This window comes from Rhinoraja longicauda, chromosome 23 (genome assembly GCF_053455715.1).
Source record: "Rhinoraja longicauda isolate Sanriku21f chromosome 23, sRhiLon1.1, whole genome shotgun sequence".
In the NCBI taxonomy this organism is placed as follows: domain Eukaryota; kingdom Metazoa; phylum Chordata; class Chondrichthyes; order Rajiformes; family Arhynchobatidae; genus Rhinoraja; species Rhinoraja longicauda.
This window is the reverse complement of record NC_135975.1, coordinates 10,916,534-10,929,807: the sequence shown is the minus strand read 5'-3', so window position 1 is coordinate 10,929,807 and position 13,274 is coordinate 10,916,534. Positions and strand designations below refer to the sequence as shown.

General features: G+C 41.9%; 1 protein-coding gene across 1 annotated transcript in view; it reads left to right on the top strand.

The window, feature by feature from the left end:
• arsa (arylsulfatase A) overlaps positions 1-12,275 on the top strand; it is a 29,227-nt gene extending 16,952 nt beyond the window's left edge. Inside the window, exons 9-12 of the mRNA XM_078419603.1 lie at positions 2,467-2,591; positions 3,245-3,372; positions 6,802-6,904; positions 7,366-12,275. Coding sequence (XP_078275729.1) covers positions 2,467-2,591; positions 3,245-3,372; positions 6,802-6,904; positions 7,366-7,664 — 655 coding nt within the window. The 3' untranslated portion in view covers positions 7,665-12,275. The remainder of the gene's footprint in view (positions 1-2,466; positions 2,592-3,244; positions 3,373-6,801; positions 6,905-7,365) is intronic.
• Positions 12,276-13,274: the final 999 nt, after the last annotated feature.

Genomic DNA, 13,274 nt, shown 5'->3' with positions numbered 1-13,274 from the left:
AAATATGAGGTGCTGTTCCTCCAATTTTCAGTGGGCCTCACTATGGCCCTGGAGGAGGCCCATGACAGAAAGGTCAGACTGGGAGTGGGAGGGGTAGTTGAAGTGCTGAGCCACCGGGAGATCAGGTTGGTTAAGGCGGACTGAGCGAAGGTGTTGTGCAAAACGATCGTCGAGCCTGCGATTGGTCTCACCGATGTAGAGAAGTTGACATCTGGAACAGCAGATACAATAGATGAGGGTGGAGGAGGTGCAGGTGAACCTCTGCCTCACTTGGAAAGACTGTTGGGTTCTTGGATGGAGTCGAGGGGGGAGGTAAAGGGACAGGTGTTGCATCTCCTGCGGTTGCAGGGGAAAGTGCCTGGGGAGGGGGTGGTTTGGGTAGGAAGGGACGAGTGGACCAGGGAGTTGCGGAGGGAATGGTCTCTGCAGAAAGCAGAAAGGGGAGGAGATGGGAAGATGTGGCCAGTAGTGGGATCCCGTTGGAGGTGACGGAAATGTTGGAGGATAATTTGTTGGATACGCTGGCTGATGGGGTGGAAGGTGAGGACAAGGGAGATTCTGTCCTTGTTATGAATGGGGGGAGGGGGAGTAAGAGTGGAGCTGTGGGATATAGAGGAGGCCCTTGTGGGAGCCTCATCTATAATGGAAGAGGGGAAGCCCCGTTTCCTAAAGAAGGAGGACATCTCTGATGCCCGAGTGTGAAACACCTCATCCTGGGCGCAGATGCGGCGTAGACGGAGGAATTGGGAATAGGGGATAGACTTTTTGCAGGAGACAGGGTGGGAAGAAGTGTAGTCCAGATAGCTGTGGGAGTCAGTGGGTTTGTAGCAGATGTCAGCCACTTGTCTGTCTCCTTTGATGGTATGTAGGTTAATTGGCTGGGTAAATGTAAAAATTGTCCCTAGTGGGTGTAGGATAGTGTTAATGTACGGGGATCGCTGGGCGGCACGGACTTGGAGGGCCGAAAAGGCCTGTTTCCGGCTGTATATATATGATATGATATGAAATGGTGAGATCCAGAACTGGTAGGGAGATGTCGGAGATGGTCCAAGTATATTTAAGAGCAGGATGGAAATTATTGGTGAAATGTATGAAGTCAGTGAGTTCTGCATGGGTACAAGAGGTAGCACCAATGCAATCATCAATGTAGCAGAGGTAGAGTTCGGGGATGGGGCCAGTGTACGTCTGGAACAGGGATTGTTCGACGTACCCGACAAAGAGGCAGGTGTAGCTAGAGCCCATGCGAGTGCTCATAGCTACGCCTCGGGTTTGGAGGAAGTGGGAGGAGTCAAAGGGGATGTTGTTGAGGGTAAGAACCAGCTCTGCTAGGCGGAGGGGAGCGTTAGTAGATGGAGATTGGCTGGTTCTACGGTCGAGGAAGAATCGCAGGGCTTCAAGACCATCCTTGTGGGGGATGGAGGTGTAGAGTGACTGGACATCCATGGTAAAGATGAGGGAGTGGGGGCCTGGAAACCGGAAGTTATTGAGGAGACGGAGAGCATATGAGGTGTCTTGGACATAGGTGGGGAGGGATTTGACCAGGAGGGATAGGATGGAGTCGAGGTAGGTGGAAAGTAATTTGGTGTACCAGGGGGATAAGAAACCACAATTATTCAGCATCGAGTATGAAGGTTGGTGAGAGATATATTTTATTGTCTTAATAGATAAAATTTCATGAAAAACAGTGAATATGGTAGGATATTGACTGGATCAGTAATCCAATTTTTAGCATTGGGTAAGGGCTTAAAAATGATTTCAAGCAAATAATGTCAAACACATAAATAACACCATCCGTAATTTACTGTTTTTAGATAAGGAAGTCCTTCTGTCTTGTTACTTAATATCTGAGCTGAAGCCATGCTATCAGTCAACTCTACTATTTCTGTCTTTACATACATAACCTAAAATTATCAGGGAGAGATCAGTCTTGCACAGTTAAACTAAAACAAATTTTATAAGAATGATATTCAGAAGTGATCCGATTTGTCAAGCTGTCACTTGCAACAAAATCATTGTTCTTTGCTGTAGAGAGAGCCTTACTATACCTGTAATTCGTGTTTTACCTGTTTTGAGAATGTGTATCAAGACCCGAAACGTCACCCATTCCTTCTCTCCTGAGATGCCGCCTGACCTGCTGAGTTACTCCAGCATTTTGTGAATAAATACCTTCGATTTGTACCAGCATCTGCAGTTATTTTCCTACACTAATCTACTTTGAAGAGGGAGGCGAAGGAATGGAAATTAGTGGTGAAATGTATGAAGTCAGTGAGTTCTACAAGAGTACAAGAGGTAGCACCAATGCAGTCAGATAGAAATTAGGGGTGAAATGTATGAAGTCAGTGAGTTCTACTTTGAACCTGCCTTGAAAGCGCTGGCAGCTGTGAAAACTATGAAAAGCACAAGTTGCTTTATGAGAATTGTTATTGTGGGATAAAACGATTTATAACTGACCTGTTCTATTTTCAGCCCTGAGCTGATGCGAAGATCACGTGGTGGAAACGCAGGGCTGCTAAAGTGTGGCAAAGGCACCACATATGAAGGAGGAATGAGGGAACCTGCAATTGCCTACTGGCCTGGCAAGATTACTCCAGGTCTGCAATTCTTGGGCATCCAGCTGCTTAAATATTGGTTACGTTCCAAGCTTGAACATGCAGTTTGAGATTGGCTCAGTCAGGATTCCATTCAAATATACACAGATCCCTTGGGCAAGTCATTGGCCAGAGCACCGTTACCAGTTCAGGGATTCATCTACATCTTGACTCCGCTTCCAGAAAATGTAAACATTGATTCAACTTCAGTTGACTTCTGGCATATTCTTCTTCTGGATGGAAGTGATTTCAAAATTTTAATTAATTGTCAGCATCTTGATTTCACTTGACTTGTCTCTAATTCTAAAATGAGTTTTTCTTGGATCCTCCACCTAAACATATATTTTTCAGAACTGTACCTTACTATTTACTCCTTTTATCAATTTGATAAATTGATTCAATTAGCACCCATCCATTTTCTCAATAGATTTTCCTCTAGCTTATTTCTTGGGAAGCACTCATTTTATTTTTTGTGTTCCTTAATATACATACGAAATGCTCCTCTACAAATTATGAACAGAAGTGTTATCATAATTAATTTAACTGGGGAGTTTGGGATTGTATTAAATATTTTGCAGAAATAGTTCTTGGCCTTTATTGATGCATCACAGGAATGATATTCCTTTTAGAAAGTGTTGACTTTCTTTGCTCTGCAGGTTTGACCCATGAGCTGGCCAGTACCCTTGACGTCCTGCCAACAATTGCCAGCCTCACAGGTGCAAAGCTTCCACAAGTCAAAATGGATGGATATGACATGAGTGATATCCTCTTCAATAATGGGAAGGTACTATTGTTGTATCTCAATCTGTAAACTTATCCCAGGTCTCAATATTTAAACTGTAGCTCATTTGTCTCTTTTTATCTTTGTTGCAAATTGTGCTTACTTTCCTAAGTTCCCCTTGTAAGTACTTTAAATTGAGATTCTGCCCTCTTAAATCAAGATAAAAGAACCTACTACACTCTTTTATAGAAGATATGAAGATAGGATTATTGCTTGCTGTAAATTGCCCCTAGTGTAGATGGAAGCTAGGAGAACCACCAGGAGAAAGTTACTGAAAAAGAAGTAGGGGAATGAGGTAAGGAATGACAGCCACAATGGCCTCGATCGGCCTTCTTCCTATATTGTAAGAAAATATGAAAAGTAAAGACAACACCTAGGTCTTTTTGAATATCAACAAATCTCAATCTCTTGCCATCAATAAAATACAGCATTTTGAATTTTCAGGCTCTCTCTTTTCCATGTTCAACTTTGTCTCTTGTGTCTTTGTCCACTCACTTAGCTTGTGTGTATCTCCTTGAAGACTCTGCATCCTCGTCACTGTTTACGCAGTTTCCTGCCATCTGCAAACTCAGAAATACTGCTTTTGGTTTACTCAGCCAAATTGATGATATCAAGTTTGAGCAATTGGTGCCCAAGCATTGATCACCACAGTTCATCAATTGCCACATTGTGGTCCCCTGAGAAGAACCCATTTACTCCTATTCATTATTTTCTATCTATTAATCATCTTTAACCCATACTAGCATACAACACCCAATTCCATGGGCTCTAATCTTGTTTATCAACTTCCAGTGTGGGTCCTTATCAAAAGCTGTCTACAAATCCACTTTCACTGGTTCCCCTTCAACTAGTTCAGTAGACACATCCTCAAAGAACTCCAATAGATTAGTAAATCATGATGTGGCTTTCATAAAACTAACTTGATTCTGCTCTTTCATTTCTTTTTTTGAGTGGCTTGATTTTTTAGATTTAGAGATACAGCGCGGAAACAGGCCCTTCGGCCCACCGGGTCCGCGCCGCCCAGCGATCCCCGCACATTAACACTATCCTACGCACACTAGGAACAATTTTTTTTAACATTTGCTCAGCCAATTAACCTACATACCTGTACGTCTTTGGAGTGTGGGAGGAAACCGAAGATCTCGGAGAAAACCCACGCAGGTCACGGGGAGAACGTACAAACTCCGTACAGACGGCGCCTGTAGTCAAGATCGAACCTGAGTCTCCGGCGCTGCATTCGCTGTAAGGCAGCAACTCTACTGCTGCGCCACCGTGCCGCCCTTGTGTCCTTGATAATCATGGTAGATGGACACAAAAATCTGGAGTAACTCAGCAGGTCAGACAGCATCTCTGGAGAAAAGGAATTGGTGAAGTTTCGGGTCAAGACCCTTCATAATCATGTACTTCATGATAGATATCAGCAAATTGTTAGTTTATTGTCTTATCTCTCCCTTTTTTCTTAAATGACAGGGTTTTATTTACAATCTTCAGGAACTATCCCAGAACCCATCAAATTGTGCAAGGTGCAGACTGTTATTTCTGTGAAATTTGGAATTTTTCAGGTTTATTAACTTTGCTGGTAGTTTGTTTAACTATTACTACTTTCCTTTATTTCCTGGTTATTAGTGGACCATTGGTCCTCCAATATTTCTGGCAGATTTTCCGTGCCTGTGAAGACGTACAGGTATGTAGGTTAATTGGCTGGGTAAATGTAAAAAAAATTGTCCCTAGTGGGTGTAGGATTGTGTTAATGTGCGGGGATCGCTGGGCGGCACGGACTTGGAGGGCCGAAAAAGGCCTGTTTCCGGCTGTATATATATGATATGATATGATATGATAAGACAGACATAAAATATTTCTTGTATTTCTCTCTTTTCCTTATTCCTCATTATAAATGTTTTAATTTCTGTCTAATTTGCACACATTTGCCTTTGCTACTCTTATACTTTTTATATACCAAAAGAAGCTTTTGCAGTTATTTTTCATCTCTTGCTAGTTTAGCAAGAAGCTGGGAGTTTTTGCTGTACGCTATGGGCAGTATAAGGCCCATTATTTCACTCAAGGTAAGGCAACTCGAAGAGGGCAAGCACAAAATGGGCATCAGTGATGCAAACTTAGGCAGCTGAATGTTTTATTGCCCTGTGAGTCGAAGGCTGACACTGAGTGTGGGTTATATTCTATTTTCCCTTTATCAGTTTCTCAGTTACCCTTTGCTAATTTCTTCTCCTTTTTTAGACAACTTTGTAAGCCCTTTCTTTTGATTTAGACTATCATTAATTTCCATTGTTGTATCGCTTTTCATGTTGCATTTTTGTGTCATAAAGAAATTGATATTTTTTGCAAATTATGCTTTTATTTTCTTAAATGGTAGCCTTTGCTATCCATTATCCTACTCTTTAATGAGGTTTGTTTAAGCTGTAAACCTCGGTTTCAGAATCATTTTAATCTTTAAGTTCTAACATGTCATGGTCACTCTTAAGATACTTTTTACGCCCAGCATATTTCATTGCGCTAGAACTAATGTTGCCTGAAGCCAGTTCCTTGACATTCTCATCATGACATACAACTGGTATGGGTTCCAGCCATTCATCTCCAGCATTGTTTATATTACTGCAATTTGATTTGTCCAACCTCTTTGAACATTAAAGCCCCCTGTGTACAAGTACTTTTTATTTCCTTATTTGTGTTGTGCCCTATATACAGAGACTTCTAAATAACTCCCAATTATATTTTCTGCCTCCTGATGCTTCTTAGCTCCACCCAAACCATTTAAAATTTGTTATCATGATCCGTTGAGCAAAGATTCCTTTTAATTACTGTAATGATGTGATATTTTATTAGCAATCTCCTTTTCCTTTTGTTTCCTTTCCTTCCTTAATACTGAATTGCTTGGAATATTTAGTTCCTAACTTAGATCATTATGCAACCTAATTTCTGTAACACCAATTGGTTCATGTCTATTTTTTATTATTTGTACCCTGAATTCATCCACCTTATTGAAGACGTGATGTGCATTTAGAAATATTGCCTTTGAATCAGGGAAGTGCTCTCTGATGTCCAAGCCAATAGTTAATCCCATAACCAAAATCAGATTATCTTGTTTCTGTTTCGTTATTGTTTGTAGGGTCTCACTGTGTCCAGATCGGCTGCTGTAGTTCCCCAAATCACAATTGCTTCATTGGCTGAAAAAATCGTTGGATGTCTGAGGTGATGCAAAGTTGCCCGGGGATGAGCTTCCATTTACCACTGACCACTGGGGCTGGTGCTAACAGGCTCAGCCTTGCAAGTTGCAGTCAAGTTTATTTCAATGCGGTGCCTCATTGCACTCAGACTACAAAAAGAGAATCAGTACTGGTGATTGCATTGAAAAAGACATGACCTTCAACATAAGTTCCAGTTAAATTCCTGTTTGTGTCCATTAATGTTTTGCAGAGCAAACGGGACACCATGTTTTACTATCCCTTTGCCCCGAGCAAGAAGCTGGGAGTTTTTGCTGTACGCTATGGGCAGTACAAGGCCCATTATTTCACTCAAGGTAAGGCAAGCACAAAATGGGCATCAGTGATGCAGACATAGGCAGCTGAATGTTTTATTGCCCTGTGAGTCGAAGGCTGACATTGAGTGTGGGTGACTGACCTGTGAGAAAGAAAGGAGCATTGTGTGAGAAAAGGCATTGTGTGTGAGAAGAGAATGCCAGTGTAATTGAAAGTGTCAGCATGTGACATAACAGGCACAATGGCTGTGAAGGAGGATGGAATATTAGAGATAGGTGCGTGAGCAAAAGTGGTGCTAAAGGCCTGAGCAAGCAAGGAGGACTGAATAAGTGAGTGAGATTGACTACTAAAGATGAAACTGGCACTTTAGATGAGAGAATGCACTATTTCATGAAGCTCCAAGTGACAGGTGTTTGTGTTGTGACCAGTTGGACCAGTTTACTTATTTTTCAAGGTATTAAATGAAAAACCTGACACGTATTTTTATTCATTCTTCCACTAGGTTCCACCCACAGTGACAGCACTCCTGACCATGACTGTCATTGGACCGCACTACTCACCTTTCATGACCCTCCACTGCTTTTTGACTTGGAAGCTGATCCGTCTGAGAACTATCCACTTCGCAGCTCTGACTTTCCCAATTATAGCAGGATCATCGATCAGATACATAAGGAAAGGTTGATATTTGAACAGGGAATGGAGTTTGGGGAAAGCCAAATGGCGAAGGGACTTGACCCAAATCTTGAACCTTGCATTAAACCTGGTTGCAGCCCCAGGCCTGCCTGCTGTGCAATGAATTAGAATGGATGAAGGAAAGGAGATAAAACGCAGCCTAACATTACTTTCGAAAAACTAATAACTAATCTCAACAAGGGCCTCTGGGACATTGTTGACTTGGAGAAGAGAGAAGGGTTGGATTATGTAACTAGTATTCTCTTGGTAATTGGAATTCAAGGTCAGGACCTTTTTATCTGGGTGGAAATGTCAAAGATTATATGGCATAGCTTTGAGGTGAGTAGGGCAAAGCTCTAGATGTGCGGGGGCACTTTATTACACAGATGATGGTGGGTGCCTAGAATGCGTTGCCAGGGATGGTGGTAGCCTAATTATTGACCAGATACACAAGGAAAAGTTGTTGTTTGAACTGGGAATGGAGTTTGAGGAAGGCCAAATTGAGATGGCAGTTGACCCAAATCTTGAACCTTGCACCAAAGCCTGGCTGCAGCCCCTGGCCTGCCTGCTGTGGAACGAATTAGAATGGAAGAAGGAAAGGAGAGCAGACATGATGGTGTGATTTGAGACATTTTTAGGTGGCCACATGGATTTACAGGGATTGGAGGGATATTTATGAGGAGAAATCAACACACGTGGCTGTGGTAGCGAGTCTGGGTTAAACGTGGCAGTGGAGCCACAGGAGGGGACGCAGCAAGAACTGATGTTGCAGAACTCTCGTCAGGGAGAGGAGGAGAACCTCTTCAAAGTAAGCCTACCTTGAGGAGAAATCTCATCAGATATTTATCACGTGCATGCAGATTAGATTTTCTTGGCATCATGTTTGGCACAAACATTATGGGATGGCAATGTAGAACTATGTATAGTTCTGTGGTCTAAGATGCAATCTTAAGTATTCCAGAACAATCTTAAGTATTCCAGAACAATTTTGATGATGAAGTCATGAGGTTTTGAAAAATCAACTGGACCCATAGAATTCTGATTAATCACAGCATTCCTTTACCCATTCTGACTATATTTTTGATGTTCATTTTATTTAACCAGTCAGTATTGTGATGGTTCTCACCTCAACTAATATAACGTATGTATTTAATTGATCTTGCACACCTTCAACTCTGAGCTGTGATTTGAATGATCCTGCACTTCCCTCTGACTTGCCCTGACAGTAATCCTGTGATCACTAGAAGAAGCTTGTATACCTATCTGCAGTTCCACGGTCAGTTGCCATTTGTCCTCAAATCCCCATTTTATGCAAAGATCACGTGTGTCAATATCATTGAAGCTTTCTCAAACCCTTCTCATTTGATGGTCCTATTTGTGTTCAAATACGTTTATACTTGCCCAAGAATAGTTTCTTCTAATTAGTCTTGAAAGTAATCATTGCCGGAAAGTTGGTTTGAGCTTATCAGGATCTGCAAAAGCTATTGCTTTGCAGAATTTTTCTCTATTCTTTCAATCTCACAAACAGCAAGGCTGAATAAGACCTATGTTAAAAGGAGATGCACAGATTCTACAGGAGACCATACGACGCTAGGTTAGTTCTGCTTTCCAAAAGCTTTAGTTAGTTCTGCTTTACCACTCTACAAACAATCACAGCATTGGTCTAACAACCTACTTTTAAAGGTTGACTTCGAAGTCCTTGAAATTCCTGGGGTAGAAGATTTTGTGAATTTTGCATGTGAAGGCCGACAAGTATCTTTACAGTACAATCACTCAATATCCATTATGTTGACTTGCCCTGGGTTAAATACATTTTTGTTGTACTCTTGGCTATAGCAGTGTATATTTTATTATGATCCCAAGTGGCAAATGGCCTGTTACACACTCTCCAGTTGAACTGCAAATCCATAACTTATTATTTTTCTCATCTCCAGACCTTTGTGTCATCTGAGCAATACTTTATACCTCCTCTTCCTCACTTCCTCTAGACGTCTACTTGCCTTAATGGTTTTTGTTTTAGATAAGGCCATTCAGGGGGTATGGGGAGAAGGCAAGAACGGGGTACTGATTGTGAATGATCAGCCATGATCACATTGAATGGCGGTGCTGACTCAAAGGGTCGAATGGCCTACTCTTGCGCCTATTGTTTCTTGTCTATTCCTGATATTTCTTAGTTGGAAGGAGAGTTGAATAGTAATGTGGCCATTCTGCCATCTCCTTTAACCTTGACGGCTATTTCCCCAACTTTGTTTCCAACTTTGTTTCATATCCCTGAATTTGTTTTGAATGCTCCATTCCCATTGCCAGTGTCTTCGAACCATTAATGAAGAGAGTACAGAAGAGAGTACAGATTTCTACTTGTTTGTATGAATGTGAAATTTTGAGTTCCATTCTGGAATATGCTGCCATCTCATGCTTTCTCATTCTTGTTTTCTTCACCCAAGGGTATGGTTCGACTGTTATCTAAACTATTGAATCAAATAACCACTGTAAATAGTAACCACTGTATGTTCTCTGTGTAACCGTGTGGATTGTCTCTGGGTGCTGTGGTTCCATCCTATGTTCCAAAGATGTGCGGGCTTGTAAGTTAATTAGCATCTGTAAATCACCCTTGGTGTGTAGGATGCAGAAGTGGCATTACAAAGAACTAGTGTACAGGTGATCAATGGTCGGCGTGGATTCAGTGGGCTGAAGGACCTGTCTCCACACTGTATCTCTAAACTGATCTGAGCTCAACCATTCAAATGCAAAGGAATCCAAATGAGAGGAAATGTTATTTTTAGCAGGCAGGTTTTTAACATGGACAAATGTTGAACGTTATGCATCTGATCGTTATTTTTGCTTCCTCTCAAAGGAAGCAACTTGGAAAACTATAATTGAGTGAGTACATTGCTGAATTCAGCAAAGCTTTGTGAGTGGAAAATTAACGTCACTAATCACTTACTGTATGATTTTTTTGTATGTTCAGGGTGTTTATTTTCCCCATATTAAACTGGATTATTGTCCCCTCGATCTTTCCTCGGTAAATATACTGAACCACCACACCGTTCTTGCTTCAACAAGTTTATTCGTCACCCCAGGGGACTTACTCTGGTCCACAGCCTCTGACTCCCAAGGAATGTGAAGTGTTCCCCAGAAGTAAGTGATTTACAATAGTACAAGTATACACTGATGAGCCAAACCATTATGACCACTGACAGGTGAAGTGAATAACATTGATTATCTTGTTGCAATGGCACATGTCAAGGGGTGGGATATAATAGGCAGCAAGTGAAGTCAGTTTTTGAAGTTGATGTGTTGGATGCAGAGAAATGAGCAGGAGTAAAGACCTGAGCGACTTACACAGTAAGTGCATCGCACTCTGCTGCGTATGGGGCTGCATAGCCGCAGAGTGTCCATGATGACCCCTGTCCACCGTCGAAAGCGCCTACATTGGGCACGCGAGCATTGGAACTGGACCTTGGAGCAGTGGAAGAAGGTCGCCTGGTCCGATGTGTCCTGTTTTCTTTTAGATCACGTGGATGGCCGTGTACGTGTGTGCCGTTTACCTGGGGAAGTGATGGCACCAGGATGCACTGTGGCAAGACGACAAGCCGGTGGAGGGAGTGTGATGCTCTGGGCAATGTTCTGTTGGGAAACCCTGGGTTCGGCCATTCATGTGGACGTCAATTTGACACGTGTCACCTACCTAAACATCGTTGCAGACCAGGTACACCCCTTCATGGCAATGGTATTTCCTGATGGCAGTCGCCTCTTTCAGCAGGATAATGCTCCCTGCCACACTGCACACATTGTTCGGGAATGGTTTGAGGAACATGATGAATTGTTCACAGTGTTGCCCTGGCCTCCAAATTCTCCATATCTCAATCCGATTGAGCATCCGGGATGGGCTGGATCGACAAGTCCGATCCACGGCGGCTCCACCTTGCAACTTACAGGACTTGAAGGATCTGCTGCTAATGTTTTGATGCCAGGTACCACAGGACACCTTCAGGGATCTTGTAGAGTTCATGCCTCGGCTGGTCGGCGCTGTTTTGGCGGCACACAGAGGACCAACAGCGTATTAGGCAGGTGGTCATAATGTTTTGGCTCATCAGTGTGTAAGCAGTAGCAAGCAAGAAACAAATCTGGCACGCTTTCTTGGTCCGCAAATCATATACGTAAACACAGTATACGTGTAAAGGCAAAGGTCAGGTTCCTCAAGACAATTGACCCGCAAGCGCATTATCTCATTATCGCAAACAATCAGATTCCTCAAAATGAGTGACTAACTTCGTCATCACAGCTGCAACAGAACCTAATATTTTCCCACTCAACGCTGTAAATTTCCACTAACTTACAAAGCAAAAACCAAACTCGTCAGGAGAAGCGCTTTTTGTGAACACTGATTAAAGGAATCGGAATACACTAATTGGCATGATTACCAATTGTCACTGAGGCTTGTGAAGCAGTATGATTGAGGTATGTTGGATTTGTCATTCACACCTGCCGATGTTATTCGTATCTGGGTTATGGACGATCCCTGATTTTTAATTGCAATCCACATGACATTGCTAGAAAGCTTATGTTTGATTTACCATCCCATCAACCTTCAAATATCCTGGTGCTGCCAATCACCAAAGAAATGGTCTTCCATGTGAGGCATCAGCATATCCCAGGATCTGTGGAACGAGACCCTATGAGTCAATTACAGTAAAAGAGGAAACTTGATATGAGACACCTCCGTTAGGACGAGAGAAAGAAAGCCTTTACGTGAAATAAAATGAAATATTTCTGTCTTCATGCCTCAGTAGTCCGTTGCATTTTTGATTTTTCTCCAAATAAGAATGTTGGGAAAATAACTGATGCCCTCCGGATAACAGCTCCATCTAGTGACTTTAGTTCATATTCAGCCACTGAAGCTGACAATGTTTTGGGATGTAGACTAGCACTTACAACAATCTCCAGGTGCAATGTGAAACTGATTGGCAAGTTTGGACCACTGCAGTCTTTTTAGAACTGGTACACCAGCAATGGTTTTGGGTAAGAAATTACAAAAAGCAGATCTTTTTACTTTCAGAATTATTTTCAAGACTAATTAGAGTAAACTATTCATGGGCAAGTACCCTCTAGAATAAATAATTTCTGGCCTTTATTTATCTAAGTAATTCAATTAAATCATCCCTTCATCTTTTACACTTAATTCAGGCAATGATAAGTAATCTGTACTTGTGGTTTAATCATAACTCACTTTGGTGAATCTGTGCTGCCCACGAAGACCACAATCCATCCTGAACTGTTCTCTGAACTGAACACAGTTCTCTACAATCTAACTAGATTCTCCATGGCTATGAAATTACTTTATATTTCAAACCCCTTGAGGTAAATTAAATTTTGGATATTCCAGAGACTTGTGCCTAGACCAACTATCAGAACAATTATTGAATCTCTTTCACACACTTCCTAATTTTTTTTTGCCATTTTGAACATACTCCAGTGTAATTTTTTTGGCCCACAATAATACCCTTACTACTTATTTTATTTTTCAACTTTGATGTACCTACTTACTTTATCAATGGCCATATATAATTTTGTGGCCATCTGCACTGCTGATACAAGCATGATGGGTAAAATGGTCTCTTGTGCCAACTCTGTTTTTGAAGGATTAATACAGTGATTAGAGCTAATGGAGAGTTCCTCGAATAAGTCAACATCCTTTTGTCCTTGGATTATGATTTCTCAGTCTAAGCAAAAACGATT